General features: G+C 38.6%; 1 protein-coding gene across 9 annotated transcripts in view; it reads right to left on the bottom strand.

Moving 5' to 3' along the window:
- The window catches only part of tmem132e (transmembrane protein 132E), a 1,112,950-nt gene that overhangs the window by 147,777 nt on the left and 940,876 nt on the right, over positions 1 to 24,297 (bottom strand). For 8 of the 9 annotated variants that reach the window (XM_073950677.1, XM_073950678.1, XM_073950680.1 and 5 more), the window contains one exon: positions 19,187 to 20,114. In XM_073950677.1, coding sequence (XP_073806778.1) covers positions 19,187 to 20,114 — 928 coding nt within the window. Of the gene's footprint in view, positions 1 to 19,186; positions 20,115 to 21,101; positions 21,172 to 24,297 lie in introns of those variants that run through there. The other variant, NM_001302234.1, reaches the window with a different exon arrangement.

Raw genomic sequence — 24,297 nt, 5'->3', positions numbered from 1 at the left:
TGCTGATTATTGATTATTCAGTCAATGCAATATTGAAAACATATATTCCCAAACCATTTTAATCTGTCTATTTATAGTATATAGGTTTTATTTGGCATTACCCCTTGTATGAGATGTGCTACTAGGGCATCTTACCAATGAATCTCTTTTTTTAAAAAAATAATCTAATAAAATTATTTTATCGATCTTACATTCAGTGTAATATAATACAAACAAACTAGTTTTCCCTCCATTTTCAAAGAAGAGAACACAAGGATGCTCAAACTAGCACTGGATACCTGAGGTACTTCTATTTTTATTCAATTTGCAGCCTTGCACAACTTCTATGTATTTTTATCAATCTTTCCCATGGTATAACCAATTGTTTCCTGGATAGTCATTATATTTTTTCCTTTGTAGTTACATTGTGTACTAAGACTGGCAGGAAATGAAAAGTCACTTTCAACTGCTGTAGCCATGGTACTACAGAAAAGTTATTTACTTATGACACTAGAATGAGAGTAAAAAAAAATTCTTAGTGTATAAAGTAACAACAGAATAGTCAAGCTTTTAATAGGACAATTATTCATTTAATTTTTTGAACGAGATGCTATGGTCTAATCTGATTCAACGATTTATGCTAAGCTAAACTAAAAGTGCTCCCCCCAGGCCCGCTAGATAGGCTGAATGGGTTCAAAAATCATAAAACTTGACTGCTTAAGTCTAAAATGAGTCTATTTTTAAAATAAAGTGGAGTGTTAAAAACTGGTATATTGAGCAGGATGCATTAGTATGCATCAAAGACTTGCTTTGATTTGCGTCAAAATCCTGGTTAAAGTCTATTAGCAGATGAAAGCATAATTGCAATTATGCTATAATGCCTACTAAACAAATCAAAAAAGGACAAGAGGACGATGTGGTGAACTTACTTAATACAACATATCATATCATATGACATACTTTTTTAACCTACATGCAAGCAAGGCTGCTTAAAACACAGGCTTGTTCAATCAGTTACACTGTTGTCTGCTGAATATTATTTTTTTTCAGTCAATGGAGTGTTAAAAACCAACTTTAACTAGTCAAACTTTAAATAAGAAAATGATTGTTTGATTTTTTTAAATGATATGCTAATAGTCTAATCCAATTCAATGATTTATGCTAAGCTAAGCTAAAAGTGCTCCCGCCAGACCCCGGAGATTTGGCTGAATGGTTTGAAAACTGGTAAAACCTAAACCTTAAATCTCAACCTAAATGTTTAACCCTAAGGCACTTGAGCCTACAGTATATCCAAAATACCGATGTGTTTCTTTTAAGACTGAAGTATATTGAACAGGGTGCATTTGTGTGCAAGAATAACTTGTTTTGATTTGCATCAAAATCCTGGCTTAAGTCTATTAGCAGATGAAAGCATAATTGCAATGCTATAATGTGTACCAAACAAATAAAAAATGTGGTGAGCTTACTTAATACAACACCCATTCCCATCTCTCAGGATAGATGACATGCTTATTTAACCAGATGCAGGCAAAGCTGCCCAACACATTGGCTTGTTCAATTGGTTGCACTGTTATCTGCTGGATATTAATTTTTCAGTCAACATAATATTGAAAACAAGCTTTAAATAAGAAAAGGATTGTTTGAATTTTTTTAATGTTTGAAGATATGCTAATGGTCTAATTTGATTCAATGATTTATGCTAAGCTAAGCTAAAAGTGCTCCTGCCGGACCCAGGATATCGACTGAATGGATTCAAACCGGTAAAAGCTAAACCTAAAACCAAACCAAACCTAAAGGTTTAACTCTAGGGGACTTGAATAAATGTAAAATAAGCCTATATCCAAAATAGCGACATGTGCCTTTAAGACTGTAGCATGTGTTGAACAGGATGCATTTGTATGCAACAAAGACTTGTTTTGATTTGCGTCAAAATCCTGCCTAAAGTCTATTAGCAGATGAAAGCATAATTGCAATTATGCTATAATGCCTACTAAACAAATCCAAAAAGGAGGACGATGTGGTGAACTTTGAATGATTAGTGTCCTCATTTTGCGGAGGTCTGCGGGAGCCGCTTCTGTGTGGGCCTGCTATGAGTCATAATGAATTCAATCATGGGAAAAAAAATATATATAATAAATAAATATCCTGCGGTGTTACAGTCACCAGCTGGGTGACTTGGCGAAGAGTAGCACCATGGTAATCATCAGGAAAAAACTGTGGATTTTTTTCGTAACATAAGCGAAAACCTACCACAGGCTTTCTAATAAGCATGCCCTTTCGACAAGCACCACAGCAGAATACAAAAACCGCGTGACCTTTCAGTCTTTGATAATTGGCTAATAAAGACCAGTTCAGAGACATGTATGAATACCCAGCCATCTCGCCTTAAAGGCATATCCGTCCTGCGGAGAGCATTTATCACGCAGCCGTTTCTAACACGCCTATATGAGTTCAAGAGTGTCATCAACAAGGCATGCAACAGAACATCTCAATATATTTGCATTTATTTTTATACACCGTGCCAGCACTAGGAGGAAAATGCATTTATAATATCACCTTTAGTATGCATCCACCCCCGTCTGATCTAAGCCTTTACCCACACACACACACACACACACACACACACACACACACACACACACACACACACACACACACACACACACACACACACACACACACACACACACACACACACACACACACACACACACACACACACACAAATTGAACAACAAGGGTACCACATCCCAGAGTCAAGCTCAAATTTAGTCTAGTATTCATTTAGGGAGTGTTTTTTTTACTTTTTTTTTTTTGAGAGAGAGAGAGTGAAGTGTTTCTATTATAGATATTTACATCAGATGTTGTCTACACTATTGTTGTCTATTGGAAATAATGCGTCAATAGAGCCACCATTTTGATACAGGGTAGTGCCCTTTTGAAATGAATATGGGACCAAGGTGCAGTGAAGCCCTGTCCATCTGGAGCCATAGAAATATATATAGACATATACGCATAAGTCTATGATCGGGAGTTTTCCCGATGGTCAGTATGCAAGTTTTTTTTTTAAGTTATGAAAATTCAAATTGATTGATAAGTGATTGCACAGGCATTGACAACAAATAGTGTGTGTTTGTGGGCATGGAAATATAATATCCCCCTTCCCTAAATTTAATCTGATCTGTGTTCTGAAATACACTCCATCTCCTGCTTTCGTTTCTAATCCTAACGAAGGTAGCGATTAGATTGTGAACGAATCTCCGTTACGAAAGTCCATCGATATCCCTGCGTCTCAATGTGCATATGTAGGAGAGGAGTGAAGTTTAGGGGGGGTGAGTGTAGCAGAGGCCAGCTAGTGAAGTGCTTTGCAAGTAAACTTCACTCCTCTGACCTCTAAAAGTACTCTAGTGAGCCGGTTCAGTCCCAGCTCAGAACTAGTTGGGTGGCGTAGGACCACCGGGGTTATACACATCCACCTTTCTGATCTAAATGGTTCATTACAATTGTAATATTCAATAATTTCAAGAGTTCACACTTAGATAATGCTTGACTATGTTAGCAGGTTTGGCATGTTGTCCCCAGAGAGAACCCTGAGCTCCGAGATAGATGAGGGCAAGGCTCCAGCTTTGTGAATTAGCATTAGGAGGGATACAAGATCAGTTTTATTTAGCCTAAACCTTGATTAAAAGACGACTCTATGGGAATAGACCGCCAACCACATGAGTGTGTATGCAATAAATGCTTGTGACTGTTACTATTATTTAATTCACTTGTGTCACATGTCTTTACACAGTGGGAGGAAACCAGAGTACCCGGGGAAAACCCATGCGAACACAGGGGGAACATGTAAACTCCGCACAGAAAGTGCGAACTGGCTCAGCTAGGACTAAAACCAGTGAATTTCTGGCTGTGAGCAGTGCTAGCCAGCAGTGCTAGCCACTGAGCTGCCATGTTGTCCGATCCTAAAATTGAGGAGGAGGGAGAAGGGATAGATGGAACATCTTCCAAAACGAAGATAGGGAATGAAGTTAGGCTGTATATTTGTTACATTTGGAAAAATCCGATTGGCTAGCTAATGATTAGCGATAGGGACCAGGGTCAATCATAACTAGCATAAGCCTACAATTTGGTTCAAGCTGGTGCTACTTTGCCTTATGGTAAACGCAGAGAGTGACTGTATATCATCAATAATGTTACTTGATTAGCACAAAAGTTTGTAACAGAAAAACCTTAAAAAACCCAAATCTTAACTATGAAGCCTTAATACGCCACACACAGTGTTAAAGTCCAGCATTCTGTAACAGCAGCCAGAAATTGGGGGGCTTGGATCATCCTGAAATATCGAAAAAGAAAAAAAAAAAAAAACAAGCAATTGCTGTAAAGACATGGGAGGCACTTCTTTTGCTTCGAGAGCTTGTGAAAAGGGGGGTTTAGAAGGCTTCTTTTGAGATTTTATTGATCTGCGCAAAAAAAACGTAAAAAACCCAAATCTTTACAATGAAGCCTTAATACACCACACAGTGTTAAAGTCCAGCATCTTCAGATTGCTTTAGTCTTAACTTATGCGGTTAAATGACTTTTGTCCTGGGAGCACTGTACAAATATGGCAGCGCTATTTACAAATACACAGGGTCCTTATGTGATATCTAGTTGTTATGGTCTCAGAAAACCTTAAACACAGTTGGCAGTATTGAATGGATGGCAAAGTATGTTTTTCATAATAAATATGTTTCTATTGAGTTAAGATGACATCTAGTGGTTGATGTCGGGAGCGAAGTTATTGCCTTAAGTTTCAGTTTCGTTTTAGTTTGGCAGAGACATGTGGCATGGAAGTTAGTCAGCAGCTTCTTCCTATGAGAAAGCCGTGCAAACAGTTTAGTTTAAAGAGGGCAATACCCTGTGAGTATTATTTTTGTTAAATGATTAAATAAATACAATGCATTTTCTTTCAAAGAATGTTGTGGAATTGATTGTTAATGTCAACTGAATTTTTTGAGATGACATTGCTGCTTGATGATAAAACACTGTACAGGAGTTATTTGAGTGTAAAAGCCATTTATTTGTGTTTCACAGTTTTTACAATGAAAAGAAGTAAAGGATGATAAAAGGATGGATCGGCATACGCCATCTGTGATATCTTAGTGAGGCCAGTGCACTAGTGTATCAAGCCCACTCACCTTTGTGAAGCACATTTCGTTTAAAATAACTAATAATAGAAGTGTGCATCATGATTTGGACACTCAATCAATGGGCAGTCCTTCTTGGCTCTGCAAAGCATGGCATGTGCACACCGTTGGAATCAATTTCAGCGTCAGTCAGCGGTCTCCTGACCGTGCCATTTCATGCTATTATTTGTGTCAACAGAACAGTGCCATGGAATAGAGGAGAAAATATGCACCCAATTTTAGGTCATTTGTGTGACAGTAAAATGAGTTAAATAGGTGATAACTGATTACGGAAAGCATTCTGTAACAGCAGCCAGAAATTGGGGGGCTTGGATCATCCTGAGATATCGAAAAAAAAAAACAAAGCAATTGCTGTAAAGACATGGGAGGCACTTCTTTTGCTTCGAGAGCTTGTGAAAAGGGGGGTTTAGAAGACTTCTTTTGAGATTTTATTGATCTGCGCAAAAAAACGCAAGATCAAAAACATGAAAATGAAATAGCTTCAGGGAGCCTAAGAAACCAGTCGATAGAAAATGCTCGGGCTGAAATGGGTTGAAACTGCCTATTGTACTCCGAATCCCTCTCGCTGTGGTAATAGTAGATGATGTTGAGCAACCACCAGGAGTGGGAGGGGACAGTTTCCTCCCTTCACTGCTGGGAGCCAAGGACTACTGTATGACAGACAGACGGAGGGTGTCTTAAAATGAGGATGTTTGGGACTAAAGTGATGCGTATGCTTTGGTAAACCACACATTTAGATGTCTGCGTTTCCCAGATGGCTGCGTTTTCACTTGTGTTTCAACATGATTGATTGATTAAGAAGTTACACTCCAAAGGTGTGCAACTGTTTGCCTAGTCTGTCCAAGACTGAAAGGAGACGCTAATCACGTTGATGTGTTATTTAGTTCCTAAGTGTAAAACAATGATAAAGAAATCCAACACTGACTGTCACTAGCACGTCCAGCAGGAGGTAATGGCAGCTCTGGACCGCAGTAACTTTGGGGCCAAGAAGGAGCCGCATTTTAACATTTATCATATATTATAAATTATTTTAAGCAATTTTCTACATCTTTCATTATTTCATACATGACTCGAATCTTGAGGTACTCTTATTATATTTAACATTTATTGCTAGTCGTCAGAAAGTTTTGCACAGTGGAATCAGTTTTAAAAAAAGCTGTTTTGTTGTTCCCCAAGGTATGGCATTTTAACATAATAAAAACTAATAAAAATGCGCACAAAGTTTACTTGCGGGCCAAATTTTACACCAAATATACCTTACTTAGGGCTCAACAACAAGATATGAGAATCCTTTACTGTAAACATACTTTACTGAAAAATACTTTACTGGAAACATACATTGGCATACATCTGGCATAAAAACTGTATCAAAAGTGTTCAGTCATGACTTATTAAAAGTGTCATGAGTATTAAAAGTGGTGCAGAGAAGACTGGGTAAGACAGAGCAGAAAGCAGAAAATGAAACATATCAAGGCCAAGTTCTCATGGCCACACTTTGATGCCTTAACGCAGCATAAACTGTAGGGTAAAAGTCCCCTGTGGAGCAAGAATTTGCAAAAGAGTATACCGGTGTTCCATAGTGGCCTCAATAGGATGTTTATGAGCACTCTTTTGAAAAACAAAAACTCAAATGGGACACTCTACAGTCAAAAAACTGCACTTTGAGTGCTTGTGGGAACATTTCAAATTGTTAATGTTTCGTTTAATTGCAGTTTTCCTTAAAAAAATCTGCTTCAATTATAGTTGCACATACATAAAGTGGACATATTAGGAAGACTCACAAAGTAGCAACTTGATTGGAGTAGCACATGGTAAAATTCACAGCCGCATTAGTGTTTCTTTATGGCTTTAATGATTAAACTCTCTGGCCAATAATGACTAATGGTAGGTTAAAGCTTTTAACAAACGTTATGCATTACTCTTTAAATATCAAACAAAACTCACAGAGACCTTTTTTTCCAGTGCCAACATGTTTCCAGTTAAAACAGGAAGTTAGATTTGAAGCATTTGCTTATTTCCTGAGAGAAACTGCGGTTTTGTAAATGTATACATGGACAAAATTAATTCATTCATCTTCTTGTTGGCTTAGTCCCTTTATTAATCCGGGGTCGCCATATCGAAATGAACCGCCAAATTATCCAGCACATTTTTAAGCAGCAGATGCCCTTCCAGCTGTAACCCATCTCTGGAAAACATCCACATACACATTCACATACCCTCTCATACACTACGGACAATTTAGCCTACCCAATTCGCCTGTACTGCATGTCTTTGGACTGTGGGGGAAACCGGAGCACCCGCGGAAACCCACACGAACGCAGGGAGAACATGCCAACTCCACACAGAAACGCCAACTGAGCCGAGGATCGAACCAGCGACCCAGCAACCTTCTTCCTGTGAGGCGTCAGCACTTCCCACTGCTTCGCCGGACCAAATTTAATTTAATTATTAATTATTGAACACACTAGATAACAGTAAGTTTAACACTGATTTAATATAGTCCCTACTGAAAACTATTTAATCAGTCTAAGCTAGTCTCCAATAAAAGATATTTACATCGTCTCTGTAAATCAACACAATTAGCATTAGCAATTAATATCTAAGACAAAATATTTAAAATAAATAAAATTTAAACAAAGACAACCATGAAAACAAACAATAATACATAACAATCTGTGCACCTTTAACTGCACAGGAAGTTTGGTGAGATGAGAAATGGTCATGCTCAACTGAGCCTGGTTTCTCTCGAGTTTTTTTTTTCCTTCACTTTTATCAATTGGTGAAGTTTTGTTCCTTGCCACTGTCACGCTTGATTTGGGAAGCTGTGTTTGAACTTTCAGCAGTGAAAATTTAACCACACGGAACTGAACTAAACTGAACTTCAACTCTGAAAACTGGACTGGACTGACACAGTTTCAGTTTACTAGAACTCTATTGTTGAGCTGCTTTGACACAATCGTCATTGTAAAAGAGCTATAGAAATAAGGATGAATTGAATTGAATTGAGAATAAATTACAACAGCTTCAATGTTAGCATTGAAGAAACTGCTGCTAAGAATCACAGTAGATTTTTGCATAAGTCGCACAGGATCAACCCAATTTTCACACATATGGTAGAGTATTTATAATTGTATCGGGTAAATGAGAAGCTGTATCTGTGTTGTGACTGAGATCAATGTAAATTTGTGTGGTTCTGCATATCACAACAGTGAAAGACGTCAGTAAAGATCATAAAAAGTGTTTATCTTCTATCTTGGTCAGGTTTAACCAAGCGGGGAAGAAAATGTCGTAAATGGAGCACAATAAGATTTCAATTGACTTTGACAGAATGGTGTTGCATGACCAATTTGCTGTAATGATATAATCCTTGGCGGCACAGACGGCCGTGTTTTATGAGCAAAAGAACTTGGCAAGTGAACTGTACTGTTTTGCCAATACTGCTATTGCAAACATAAAATTAAGTGGCATCCTCAGGTGACAGCAGTTGCGTAGCTTCATGCAAGTTCTATTTGAGCAAAGCTCTCTATTTATTTCTCTACAGATCACATTAGCATAGCAAACTTCAAGTTTCTGAAAATCCATAAGGTAACACACTTTTTTTTGTCTGATATCACAGTAAATGAAAAGGCACTTGTACTGTATGAGAATGGCCAGACTGGTTCCAACTCATAGAAAGGCAACAGTAACTCAAATAACCGCTCGTACTGTTTGCACTGTTTAACAACACAATCTCGAAACAAATTCGTAACTTTTTTGATTTAGTGGCTAATTCGAATGAATTCGTACGATGTAATTCATACAATTTAGTATGATGTGCTCATCCCCCAATGACCGTTGGGGTTAGGTGCCACGTCTCCTCTTTAAAATCCTACAATTTGTACGAATTAGCCACAAAACTGGAAAAACGTAATATACTTATGTTTCCTCGTGAGGTCAGGCTTGTTCAACTAAGGTATGCAGAAGAGCATCTCTGAATGCACAACATGTCAAACCTTGAGGCAGATGGGCTGCAGCAGCAGAAGACCACACCGGGTGCCACTCCTGTCAGCTAAGAACACGAAACTGAGTCTACAGTTCGCACAGGCTCACCAGAATTGGACAATAGAAGATTAAAAAAACGTTGGCTGGTCTGATGAGTCTCGATTTCTGATGCAACATTCGGATGGTAGGGTCAGAATTTGGCATCAACAAATTGAAAACATGGATCCATCCTGCCTTGTATCAACGGTTCAGGCTGGTGATGTAATGGTGTGGGGGATATTTACTTGGCACACTTTGGGCCCATTAGCACCAACTGAGCATCGTCAACGCCACAGCCTATCTAAGTATTGTTGCTGACCATGTCCATCCATTTAAAACCACAGTGTTATCATCTTCTGATGGCTACTTCCAGCAGGATAATGCACCACGTTATAAAGCGCCAATCATCTCAGACTGGTTTCTTGAGCATGACAATGAGTTCGCTGTACTTAAATGGCCTCCACAGTCACCATATCTCAGTCCAATAGAGCACCTTTGGGAAGTGGTAGAATGGGAGTTGCATCATGGATGTGCAGCCGACAAATCTGCAGCAACTGTGTGACTAAAATCTCTGCGGAACATTCCTAGTACCTTGTTAAATGTAAGACGAAGGATTAAGGCAATACTGAAGGCAAAAGGGGGTTCAAACCCGTTACTAGTAAGATGTACCCAATAAAGTGGTCGGTAAAGAACATAAAGGTATATCAAAGTAAACAGTGTTTGTATAGTGAAGTGTGTTGAATTGTGAGTTTGACAGAACACAAGAACCGGAACGATTAGCCTTTACTTGAGTATGTAAAATAAAATGAGCAGTTCATTGCAGCTGACTGAAATCTGTCTGTCTTAGCACTTCAGTGTATCTTCTGAAGGATAAGGGGCATAGGAAAGAATAAGAGACCTTTCTTCTTCGGGTATACTAAATGTCATGTCATGTTTCAAACAGTCGATCAGCAGCTCCTAAATGCTACAGCAGAATTTAATAAGTTCAACCCCTTAATTTCCAACAAAAACAATCTAAAAGCATAGAGGAAGAACTTTTAGTCTAATGAATTAATTCTTTTTTGTAAATGTAGCAAATTACGGTTCTTCAGAACGCAAACACAGTTTACAAGTCTCTTTGCAAACACAGCATTATTTATACACGAAATGAGGAAGTTATCTAACATAGATTTACATTTAGTCCTTTATCAGACGCACACAGAACCCAAAACGTCTCGTATTTATCATGATTCTTTTGAATGAATTGATTTGTTTAGATTAAAAAAAAATAAATCAATGATTCACCATTTTGTTTGATGTTCTGTACTTGTGTGGTATTTTGTGCTAATTTTAATGAAATTGAAACAGTCCATCAAATCTTTTCATCTGTATTGTGGAGTATACTGAGATGTAACAACTTATCAAATGAATAAAGCTTGTTTGAGGGGATGTGTTTCTATATACAGTATAGTTATTGATTTGGATTTGCTGCTTTTTACTAAATCTGACAATCTCAACTAAAACATGAAGACAAGGCATAGTAGCTCCTCCCCTAAAATACAGCCAACAGAATGTCATTTTAATCACAGAGAGTGGTTGAGATAAAGTGCAAAAAAAAAAATAAATAAATAAATAAATAAATAAATAAATAAATAAAATAAAATCTAAAAAAAAAAAATTAATTTTAATTTCAAAAGACCTTTAAAACCCACAATCCTTGCTGTCTGTAAACTTAATTTGTGTGCTAGATGTGAACGAGAGTTTCAGGCTTCCCCAATTCTAATTGCAACCCAGGATAATTCTGAAAACGTACCGCTATGTACATTTCTGGAGAGTGCTAAATATATCCCAGAAGCTCCTTTTTTTTTTTTTTTTTTGCGGTTTTTGTTTTCACGAATCCACCAAAGGCCACTGTGTATGCTTTTTGAGATCTCAAATTTCTCAGCCCAGTGCCATTCACGCCTGCTGTTCTTGCGTAAATCCACCAGAGGGTGCTGTCGACTGACTAACTGACTGAATGAATGACTGACTGACTGACCCGCCCTCCTCCTTTCCTAAACTTAACCAATAGTGTTTTCAAAAGCACTGACTGGCCTGCCCGCCCATTTCCATAACACTATTGACAGTTTTAAAAAGCAGTCCCGGAAAAGAAACGCCCTTGTCTGATTTTTATCATGTTTTACGATTTTACCACATTCTCACCCTGTCATTTACTTTTTTTTTATTTTTTTGGCATCTGTTTTGTTTTACCTGCATTCTGGAACTGTTCTTCACCGGACTCGAACCCCATAAGCATGGAAAGGTGCAGCATCATACTGCCCCGTAACGCTCTTTTTTTTAGGACGAAATGCACCCATACGTACTTCTGGCTACATAATTTGCGATTTACAGAAATGAATATAGGGCTACGTTTTCAGAATTTTAAATTCACAAGGCTTTTAAAATTCACAACACTTGCTGTCTATGGAGGACGAGAGAATTCTTAGATTTCATCTAAGATAGCTTAATTTGTGTTAATTTCAGGGTTTGACCACTTAGTTTACATTAGCAAAGTCACTATGTTCCCCAATGTTAATTGCAGCCCAGGCTCATTCTGAAAATGTACCGCTATATACATTTCTGGAGAGCACCAAATATGTCCCAGGAGCTACGTTTTTTTTTTTTTTTTTGCAGTTTTTGTTTTCGTGAGTCCACCAGAGGTTGCTGAGTGCCATTCGCGCCTGCAGTTTATGCATAAATCCACCAGATGACGCTGTCGACTGACTTACTGACTGACCAATCGACTGACCCACCCTCCTCTTTCCCTGATTCCAACCAATAGTGTTTACAAAAGCACAGATTGACCTGTCCACCCACTTCCCTAAACCCCATCGACAGCTTTAAAAATCAATCTAGAAAAAGAAAAGCCCTGATTTTTACCATGTTTTCAGATTTTACCACATTCCCACCCTGTTATTTACTTGTTTATTTTATTTTTTAGCTTCTGTTTTTGTCTAACCTGCTTTCTGGAACCGTTCTTTGCTAGACTCAAACCTCGTCATCATGGTCAACTCCACTTTGTGTCTTAAGTACGCCGAAGTACATGGCGAGCTACTGGACAAACTAGTAACAGCAAAAAAGCCATCCACATGAAGATAAACGGTCAGCTGGTAAGCGCAAAAAGAAACGACGTCATGCTGCCCTCTAGTGTTAATTTTAAAGACGAAATGCAGCCATATGAACTTCTGGCTACATGTTTGCACTCTCCAGAAATGTCTATAGGCAGGGCCGGAGTGGGACTCCTTTTCAGCTGTGGAGTTTCAAGCCTCAGACCGGCCCACCTCAGTTCACGACTGACTATATTAAAATAAGGTCATTCCAATTCAGTTTCTAATTACACTATCACGTCTTTTTTGAGAAAACAGCTGCTTTAGAACTTCAAATGTTCAACAACCCTAACAGTATTATGTCTTAACAATAAAATTGAAAAAAAAAAAAAAAACATACTCAGATGAGGATCAAACCCATGATGGCGGCATCGTAATTTAACGTGCTAACCACTGGACCACAACAGTTGTATAGCGAAAGGTGAATCATCTGAGTTATATTATCATTATGAAAAGAGCACAGCTGCGGTTATATAATGAATAAGAAGACTGTGGTTAAGTAAATAAATAAATGAATTCAAAAAGTGTGACTGCTGAGAGCAACAGATTCTGGAGCTAGGGACACCGGCCCTCGCGGCCAAAAAATGGACCCGCCCACCGGACAGGCCAATCCGGGCCTGTCTATAGAGCTATGTTTTCAGAATGAGCCTTTGCGGCTAACTATCTCCTGCTAAATGTTTTCCTCATAAGGTGCATGGCTTGAGGTGACCGTTCGCACAGGTGGTGTGCTTAATTAACCATTTTTATAGCAGAAGTGAAAAACAAGCCAACAACGGCTATAAAGAAGTAAGAATGTGTGGGCGGTCAGAAGTGGCCAAAGTCATGAGCTTTTGAATGGGTCATCGTGGGCACATTGTTTTGTTGTTTTTGTGCCGGATGTGTCTGACCAGCAGAGCATAGCGGTGTGTAGGTGACACCCTGTTGAGTCACCCAATCAGACATGACACATCCTATAAGAAGCACCACTGAACACTGGACACAATGAGCTAAAAGACAAAAAGCGACAACTCGTGACCTTCAGAGAGTCTTTTTTTGCGAGGATTAAACTTCACTCAGAGTAATTGAATTATATGTGCTTTTATAACCTTTAGCCTCAACAACAAACATCACGATAACTCATAGACTGTTCTATGCCTCGCAGCCATTCTTTCATTCGTCCCCAAAGGCATGCATGTGCGCCGTTAATAACTACTGTCCTCCATTATATTATCATTTGGTGTGTCATAGATGGATGTGAGCTGTAGCTGAAACATGCGGTCACTGTCTCCTCATTAGGTTGCTGCGATACACAAATGTTAACATCTCAATCATTTCTGACATTCTCAGACAACAGACGCCATATCTTGATCATAATTTATGAAGTCTCCTAGAGGGGAGATGATAATGATAAAAGCCCACCGAAAACATTGTTTAATGACACCATACAGTATAGAGACATGAGCAAAAGACTTTTATGATAATATAATTATTAATGCTAGGACACAGGTGTCAAACTCAGTTCCGAAAGGGCCGCTGCAGTTCCAACCCTAATTAAACACACCTGATCAAACTAATTGAGTCCTTCAGGCTTTTTTGAAACCTACAGGTAAGTGTGTTGGAGAAGGGTTGGAACTAAACTGTGCAGGGGCTTCGGCCCTCCAGTTTGACACCCCTGCAATAGGACCTCTAAATTATACACTTCATGAAAACTTGCTGAAAATAAGTTTCCACTATGTTTTTTTCATCTGATTGATAGTTTATAGTTTTCAAAGTTAAAAGCCTTTTAGTGTAATCATAAAAAAGTTGTAAAACTTGTTTTTTCAGATGAGATTATCTATTATTGTTTGTAATTTTTCAAAAATAGCATAAGACTGAAGTTACTTTATATATATATTTTAGGAAATAATTAAATTAATGAAATCTTAGGGTGCTTTCACATCTCTGGTTTGGTTAAAATGGTTCGGACCAAGAGCAACAAATGATATATTGTAGCATTTTTCTGCCGTCTTTGGGTCCTTTTCACACCACATTGATTGTTTTGGTCCAAACCAGTTGAAAAGAATCAAAATGCAGTCATCTGACAAAATCCACATCACTCATTGGCAAGATGTTATTGAAAGTATTTCCTAAACTGCTTTTTGATTGGTCAGAATTAATGTGCAGGAAAATGCCAATGGAACTCCCGCAAGTAAACAAACCGGCAGACACAAACATCTCTTTTTACTATGGAGGGACGACTGCGCTGGATGATTGTATCCCTGGTCATAGTATTCTATATAGTTCGTACACATCACTTTAGGCAAAATATAAATTTCGAGAATAAAGCGCAGCTTCGGCTGGAAAACAATGCATTTAATACATTTAACAGCAAAATAATTTAGCTAAACTGTGACATGTTCATCTTCTGGAAATATTACCAATGATCCATCAGGTGATGTGTTTCCCGCTCTCTCTCTCTGTTTAAAATTGCTGGTAAAGTGCTGTCAACAAATATATTTCCTCCACATTACATAATGCACAGCGCATCGGACTACGACAGCTGGATTAGTCCAAAAAGTTGCAGTACTTTTTGCGGTTGGGTCTGTTCTAGTTCATGTTCTTACCACAAATGAACAGCTCCAAGATTCGTTTGTAAGCGTACCTCCTAGACCACCTCTTCAATAAGGTCTCGGCATGCTTTTTTTGGTCTACTTTTGGTGGGCACTCGAATGAGATTACTACATTCACAGCTGCCCAAATGAACTGCACCAAGAGGAAAACGAACTCTAGTGCGAGTCAACCGAACTACGTAACGCAGGTGTGGAAGCAACCTAAGCATGAAATAAGACGGCACAGTGGCTCAGTGGTTAGCATGGTCGCCTCACAGCGAGAAGGCCTCTGATTTGAGAACCAGCTGGGCAAGTTGTCATTTCTTTGTGGAGTTTGCATGTTCTCTCTATGTTGGCGTGGGTTTCCTACGGGTGCTTCGGTTTCCCCCACAGCCGAAAGACATGCGCTATAGGTGAATTGGATGAGCTAAATTGGTCATGGTGTATGACTGCGTGAATGTGAGAGTGTATGGGTGATTCCCAGTACCGGGTTGTGGCTGGAAGGGCATTCCCTGCGTAAAACATATGCTGTAATAGTTGACGATTCATTACGCCATGGTGACGCCTGTTAAATAAGGCATCAAACCGAAGGAAGATGAATGAATGAAATAACAAGTTTTAGGGAATAGTTTATTTGAATATATATATATATATATATATATATATATATATATATATATATATATATATATGTTCAGTTTATAATGACGAAATTATATTTTTCAAATATTTTTTCCCCTTCTTGACAATGAGCTTCAGATTCTTTATGTTATATGATCTACAAAAGGATCAAACATGACAAATATGTGTAAAATAAAATGAATATAAGATAAAACAAAATAAAATAAAGTAAAAAATAAAACAAAACAAAACAACAAAAACATACAAAACAATAAAATTAAATGAAACAAAATTAAATCAAATAAAAAATTAAATTAAATTAAATTAAATTAAATTAAATTAAATTAAATTAAATTAAAAATAAAATAAAATAAAATAAAATAAAATAAAATAAAATAAAATAAAATAAAATAAAATAAAATAAAATAAAATTAAAATAAAATAAAATTAAATATGTATGCAAAGGTTAAATGAGTCACTATAAACCTTGTAGTTGGCACAAAGTGTGTTGAAAAAGAAACAGCACATTGTTTTTCCATTATTACTTCACTGTTTGCTGACCAAATCTCAGTGTGATAAGTGGAGGCAATTTGTTTTTAATGGTGGCAAAAATAATTCCCAAACTAATGCATATAGTTATTCATATACACGTTGTTTAAAGAAAAAGTGCAATCTCACCTCCTCACTGCTTAAGAATTGATTTTATCATGTTGCCATGCAGTTTCTAGGCTATTTTGGGTTGTTGCTTTAATAAAGCTGGTGGTTAGTAAGAAGTTTTGGGTGGTTGCTTACTGGCTTAAACCCATGGGTCCTACCTACAAGATATTTCAGTCCCTAAATTTGGCCCTCCTTCAAAGTTTGTTATGCAGTTGATTTAGCCTGCAAGCCAATAAAATAAAATAAAAATGAGAGAAGCTGCACTCCGGAACACTGTTCGCTTTTATACTTTAACACCATTATTAATAACCACTAGCGAATCATTCTGATTTTTGCCAGAAGACTAAGTGTTTTGTTTCTGTACAACTCAACAGCTCTGCTTTCAGCTTCAAAACATTTTATTTAGACTTGTTTTGTGACCTCCTGGGTAGGCAAATGATTGAATGGTACCCCTGATTTTGCCTCACAACAGCTGTTTGCCTGAATCGCTGCGAGCCGATTGTACACGTACTAATGTCGCCAATTTAATTTAAAAGACATTTAAATGCTAATAAGATACTCGCAACAATCTTGTATTGCTTCAACGGCTCTGAAGTAGCCCCCTGGCAGACCCAAATATTGTCATTTCCTTCAGTTTTTACATGTAGAACAGTTTTTCATGGGCATTCTACAACGACAAGGCAGTGATTCACTCTATAAAGACTAGCAGGTTAATAGTGTGGACTCAAAATGTAATATATTTCCACACTGATTAATCCCTTTAAGATGCGATCTCTATAAATAACAGTCTTACAATGTAGGGAAAATGAAAGGACCTGATGGTGGGAAGGAATGTGAAGTGGCGGGCAACTTCAGCGGAGCTTAATTCATATTTAAAGACTTCCTTTATTACATCTTTAATAGCCTTTTTTGTTGGTATCCTTCAACTTTTGGCTCGCAGCACAGTTTAATTCACCTCCCAATGAGTTGACTGGCTTAGAGCTCTCAACTTCTGACTTTCATCTCTTTTCTTTCTGCCCGGGCTTTTATTGCTCTTCAGCTTTTCCTTGGAGAATTAATGCCCCCGTATTGGACCACGAAAAAAAACTCCAATACGAGTGCATAAAAGCATGAGGTCAGAGAGATTTACTGTTCGGAATTTAATATCATGGCAAACTGAAAAACTACTGCGGATGAACGTTCATCGAAGATATTAGATTGGCAAAAAAATAAAGGTATTAAATCATTCTCCTATGGCATGGTATAGAAATTAGGCAATGCTTCTTTACTACATCAATCAGGTTTATGGGATGCTTTTTTAGCTAAAATGCCCTAGTATGAAGATAACTCTCGCAGATTTCACTTTCAAGCTGAGGATAATTCTCAGCATATGCCATAACATTAAGAGGATTGGGTTTTGAAAACGGATCATGATGCTCATAGTGACAAACAGCAATAGTCTGTTACTCTCTGGACAGAAGAAATAAAGAAATGCCCACATCTACTCTGCAATTTTAAAGTCCACTTTGTTTTAATAATGGACACGTTCCACATCATCTGTAACCTATAATAAAAACTGTTTCTTTAAATCTGTCTCACTGAGACTGACATGTTAAGATTATATGACTGCTTTATTTTAGGAATGTTTGCTTGCTGAGTAAATGAACCATGTCTTGCACTAGATAAGTGTGATGCTGCGTCCATACCACAAGGTGTCAGTATGCAAAACAAATGCTGTAAAATGGCAGTGCACCTTTACATTCTTCATGTAAATATATAGTATACACTGTATTACCAACAATGACTGTTAAGGGTCCATTACAGATCACTCCACTGATTATATATTTAGTCTATGATAGATACAGTGCTCAGCATATTTGAGTACACCCCATTTTGAAAATGAATATTTTTGAATAATCCATTTCTCAGTGAATATAGGCAATGTATTTTGGTGCATTTAACCAAAACAGATTTATTAAACAGATTTGTTTATTAAAATTATATCTTAGTCACCAAAAATATTTAGAAATTCAAAGATACTACAATTAAATTCAAGCAAAATGTTGCAAAAAATAAACAACCTACAAAATTTCAACTAATTATTATATATTTTTTTCTTAATCTTTTTGGCTTATCTTTATTGTTTAAATTTGTATTTAATATTTTTCTATAACTTATTAATTTGGGTGTACTAGTTTTTAGATGGTTATCGTAAGTTATTTGGTTAAATAAGCCCCAGATATGGCTTTAGTACTGACTTATCTAATGCATATGCACACATATAATATTGTATAGCTTCCTAATACAAATATGAATTTAAAGAGAAATTTGTGAGGGGTGTACTTATATATGCTGAGCAAATAAATCCTAAATGAACTATACTAGCCAAAGCTACACCACAGCTCTGCCTGCTCCTGTTCGGGTTAATGAGTTATCAGAGCCTAATTAATTCGTGGCGAATTTCTAATTTGATGTCTGTGAGTTCCCATTACAATTAGAGGAACTTTGTTTATGAAGCGTTCCTTCGACATGCCCCAAAGACCAGCTAATATCCTTCCTCCCTTTCCATTTCTCACATCTTGGAAAAAAAAGCAAATTTTCTCCACCTTCAAGGATTTAAATAATAATTTTACTACACAAGAACCCAAGCCCTCCTATTCTGTTGACGACGAGAAACGAAATTAAAACACAGAGGCCAGATGAGAAATATGCCTCATATCCCCTTGGCTCTAATTCTAGAAGAACTGGGTCAAGCTCATGAGAAATTTAATTTGAACAGATGTCAATTAATACCCATTATGTCTTTACTTTGAAAAGCAGAATCCTTCTCACAATCTCCTAAAGCCTAGCACTCCGCTAGAGCTTTAGTTAGATCCTCTATGATGTGTCTTGTCTCATGGAAATCCATTTTTTTTTTAATCTTGTGAATCAATTATTATTATCAGGGCCAAGACACTGAGGCAGTGAAAAACGCAGGAACACACACACTGATATGCACAAATAGTTTGCTGGAGCACACCAAGCAAATGTAAATAAGAAAAGCAGAACTTACTTTAACGTAAACTGCTCCACTGTAGAATTCGGAACCAAGAGCAGATAGATGTTGAGGGTCTCTCCTGGCTTTAATGGCCGTTCTGGCAGCCTCAGAAAGAGGTTCTTGTCAAGCTGTTTGTCTACCACCAGTTGTTCCTGACTGGGTTGGTATAAACTGATGCTCCCAATGCGGAGAAGGGGTTGTTGGGATAAGCTCTCGCCTCTGGACGGTCCTCCTCGGCGTGGGTAGCTCTCCCCACACTCATCATTGCTATCTGGATCATGGAGGGTGTAGTAAAGCTCCACTTGAAGAGTCTCCCCAGTCAGCTCAAGACCATCCGTCCCTGAGGACTTTCTACGGCCCAATGGTGCTACATTAACATTAAACCATGTGGAAGGCAGGTCCAGTTGGGCCAAGCACTGCGCCAGATTCCCCTGAAGCCTGCAGGATGTTTTAATCTCCCGAACATCTCTGAAAGCGTGAAGCCTCACACATGGAAGCTTGTCCTGAATCTTGAAGTCATCCCAGTCCCTGCCTGCAATATAGAACAGTACCTGAACCAGAGGGTTACTAGCATAAACTCTAGACTGTACAATAAAGGCCCGGACCTTCCAGTTGACAGTCAGCCTTCCAGGAATGTCCAAAGGACTTGACGGCTGGAGTAAATCCTTGGACAAAGTCTGGTCTTGGGTGAAAGGCCCAAGTGAGATGTTGACCGCAGGAAGCTCCTTGGTCTGGAAGACCACAAAGCTCTCCGAGCGCTGAAGAGGGTGTCCACGCTGGCTGCCATATGATGGAGCTCGGTTTTCCTGAAGAAAGAAGGCCAGCTGTGTGTTGGAGAGCTTAAAGGTGGCAGGGAGATACACTTCTGGTGGGCTGGAGGTGGCACTGGGAACAGGGACACTGAAGAGGGCATCGGAACTGGTAGGGGAAACTTTACCAGCAACTGCAAAGACACAGAAACAAGAAAAAAAAAAAACAGTTGGTTAAATGTGGAGTGATTATAGTAAGTGTAGCCAAAGGTTTATAACAGATAAAACAGGCTTGGCTCATTAAAGACCACTGGAATAACAGAATCATGAACTCTTAAGTGGCCACTTAACTTTATACACCTTTATAAATGTGTATAGCATTAAAATGACCCTTTTATTGAATGACCCTTGAATTATAGCACGGTAAGTGGCTTTTAATGTAAAACAAATACAAGACTAGGATCAATGTGCTGGTTAAATTCACTGTGATGCATTCATGTGACTTGCTGTGATGTGCTGAAAAGCTTATTCACTGCATAGAAATAAATTGAGGAACTTTTACGTATATGTTGGAAGCGGGGTAAATATTTACTCTTTTTGTAAGAAATTGATTTTCAATTAAAGACTTGCTCTCCCTTTCATGCCTCGAGAGCTCAGTTGAGAATGTATGCTGATTAATAGCATGAAAGAACGAGTTTCTGTTTCATATAAGACCAAATGTATAAATTCAAATAATTAGCAATAAACTGAATACACTGACTGCAACGAGAGGACTGAGCTGAAAAAAAATTCTCACTGTTTGGAGTGAGAAGTAGTATTGACGGGCATGCAATGCTTTGTCCGATAACATAATGTACACAGACGTCATCATTGATCTCTATCCCTTGTGCTCCTGAGATTAACTACCTAAGACTAGATATTCAATTGATTGTTTAAACTTCAATATGCAGATCATAATCTGCCTTTACTGGCAAGAAGAAAAGATACTGTCAGGATAAAACTGACCAAACCAGTAACAGTAGCACTGTAAATCTTTCAAAGCTTTGTTAAAAACACTTCTATGGCAAAGTTTGTGTATAAAAGAAACAACCTTGTATAATTTAAAGACTCCGTCCATCCACTAGCACTGTATTAAAATATGGAACATGCCTTCAGAAAATCTGAGAAACAATAAAACATACTTATCATAATGACTAGTCGGAGGGAACAGAGAATCCATGGCAAATCCCCTTGAACAACAAAATGTCCCATATTCCACCAATGCTTTGCATTTAAACAGGGTACTTCACAACCTGAATCACCTCACAAGTACAAACACACACACAAAAAGAGTATCCATGCAGCTGAAGCCAAACTGTAGAAAAAATTGAGATCAAGCTCAGTTCAAGCTTTTGAAAATCTGTTCAAAGTCTCCAAACTTGAAAGCACATTAGCAGGATCCTCTCTGTAGTAATCCAACTGCATCCAAAACCTGCTCAAAGATCTGAGAAAGACTGATCACTCGTGCCTGTTGAGAGGCTCCGTAGGCACCTCCTGCCCTGCAGCATGATCGGAGTGAGTCCACAGCAACATTCGCTCGCTCCATCTATTCTCTGCAGTTCCTGTTTGAGTGTGACTCCTCCTAGCAGATCCCGTTCTCCTCTTACAGCCCGAGACAAAGCCTAGACACCGCCCTGTCTCACCACACCTCGCCCCGAACTGTAATAAACTCTTTAGCTCTCATTCACAGCCAGAGCAAAGGCACTCCTCCCTGGACACCAGCGTGGCAGACTACAAACTACCCTATTACATTCATCTGCTCCCACTGGACGTGTTGAGGCAGACTCTGAATGTGTCTGTGTGAGGGAGGGTGTATTTGTTAGGGGGGCTGGGTTTGGGGGAGGGATGCATAGCTTGAGCGCCTTCAGGCAAAGAGTGGGGGATTAGTGGGAAGATCACCGGCGAATTAGCTATTCTCTTTTCCTCAACCAGCGGCCCCTGGTAGATACATTTGAATAAAGCGAGGGGGATGGAGTGGAAGGTGGTGGGTCCTCTGCCCTTGCAATCGCCCAGAGAGTTCTTAAGTAGGAATTTAACTATGAAATTTGGAATGATGTGCCAAGCTATCCTACAGGACAACAAAGGAAACGTCAACAGCAGGGGTTCTCAAAGTCTCAACTCAGGACCCAATCTGAATTTTCTTCCATGTCAAAGGTCTAGAAAAATGTCTGTTGATTTTAATCAAAATGCACATACATAAATCACCATAAAAAAATTACATATATGATCAAAACACAACCGGGTCAAAAGAAATATAGTGCAAAACTCAGAGCAATCTAAAGCTGATTTATACTTCTGCATTAAGCGTACAAGTATGGTCTGGGAGTGTTAACAAGTGTTGAGTCCCATGAAGTAGCTCCAGATGGAAAACTTTTGTTTTTTGTTTACCTTATGATTAAAGTTGTTGCACATCCACTGGTTCTCGCCCCTGAATGAGTAAATATTAGCTACTTGTAGGCTGCATCCAAAACTGCCTACTACGCAGTAGTACTACTACGCAGAATTTAAACATACTACTCTGCCGTTAGGAAAGTACGTTCTTTACAGTATAATTGGCAGTTGTATGAATGTAACTCGGAGGTACTACATCAGCCATTTTGTCATGATCACGTGACTTACACATGCATGCGCTTTACATCGCTCCTATTCACAAATTCTCTCACGGGGCATCATGGGATAGCATAGCGTCTATCCGATGCACACTTCAGAATCTTGCCAGAAGGGGGCAGGCATGTGCACAGATAGGGCTCAACCTGTGCACATGGCCTTTTTTCTTTTGGATAAAAAGTGGCCCTCAAAAATGAAATAACGAATAGGATAGGATAGGATAGGATAGGATAGGATAGGATAGGATAGGATAGGATAGGATAGGATAGGATAAACTGTTGCTGTAAAGTGCACCCTGGTCTTCAGTTCGCGACCTTCAACCAGTCCACCTCAATCCCCCAACCCCCCCGCTTCATTTTTTTCTAGCACATGCCCCTTGGAAAGTACTGGTACTGGCCGTGGGTCATGCCAATCACTTGACGCAGAAGTTTAAACCAGCCTTTCTCTGAGAAATAGCACTTTATGTATTCATCAGCTGAATATTTTTTTTTATTTTATAGTGTTTTGTTTCATAGCATTTGACATTTACACTCTTCACAACTCAACTATCTCATTATTAATCAAACAGCACAACTTTGTGCTGGATTGGAGCAAAATGAATGCATACCTCTTGCTACCATCATCTTTAAAAAACTCAAATTGTTATCTTGAAAGTGACATCCTCACCTATTGAAACTCTCACTGCAGTGAAGAGTGCTGCCTGATTACAGCAAATGTCATACACTGACTGAATGTCATTACAACAGCAGTGCGCAGAAAAACTGTTGCCTGTAGATTCATTTCAAATCATTGCCAAAAAGACTAACAAGATTACATGTATAACATGCGTTTTACACACAGCATGTCAAAACCGACACTTTTAATCCCTTACACACAATTAGTAAAACCGAGGTGGCTCCAGATTGAATTCTCTACGAGTTTGAATCTAGACCAGAGTGGAGATTTTGAGAACCCCTGGTTTACACAAAGAGCATCGAAACATAATGTCACAACATTTCTGACCAAAGCATTCCTCAGCCAAGGTGCGACTTATCGAGTGCCACTTTCTCTGAAGCAAATGACATCTTTGAGACTCTTCTTTCAAGGCAGCTTCTCTCCGCTTCATTACATTTCTGACGTTTATCATTGTGCTCTTTCAACAGAAAGGTTCGAATTATAAAAGCCTGAAGATTGGGTTTCACATACGCTCAGAGGTATGAACACCTTTTGGTGTGGCTGTGGCCTATGAAAACAGATATGAAAACCTCTTAAAGGGATGAGCTAATGCCCCTGAAAGCCAATCCATTACAAACACATTAAACACCAAAGAGCTTCTTTGCCAGACACAGCCAGTCTAATATATATATGCTCTCAATAGCTTCATCGGATTATGTGCTTCCAGTGCCCCCAGGGATGCACAGTATGACAGATCACAGATTCTAATACATCATGTCCATCATTGCGTAGGCTCTGCGCTGTATCAAAGAGAGGGCGCATATGGGACTACAACATGACACCAAAAGTCCTTCCCGATCCCTCCTCCCCCGCTGCACTAATAGACCTCTGGGTGTAGTGGAGTGGCGGCTGCTGTTGCCGAACTGAGTAACAGGATACACATCTGTTGGTCAATGACTGTGGCTCGATACAATCCTAGGGGCTTTCTGCAGCTTTTGAGCTGTAGCTTTATGAAAGATAATGGAATCGTCATGTGTAATACGCCTTTGAAATATCAAAGTTTCACTGTTTAATACA

Source organism: Danio rerio, chromosome 5 (genome assembly GCF_049306965.1).
Source record: "Danio rerio strain Tuebingen ecotype United States chromosome 5, GRCz12tu, whole genome shotgun sequence".
NCBI lineage: Eukaryota > Metazoa > Chordata > Actinopteri > Cypriniformes > Danionidae > Danio > Danio rerio.
Note: the sequence above shows the minus strand (reverse complement) of the source record. Positions and strands in the feature narration are given on the sequence as shown.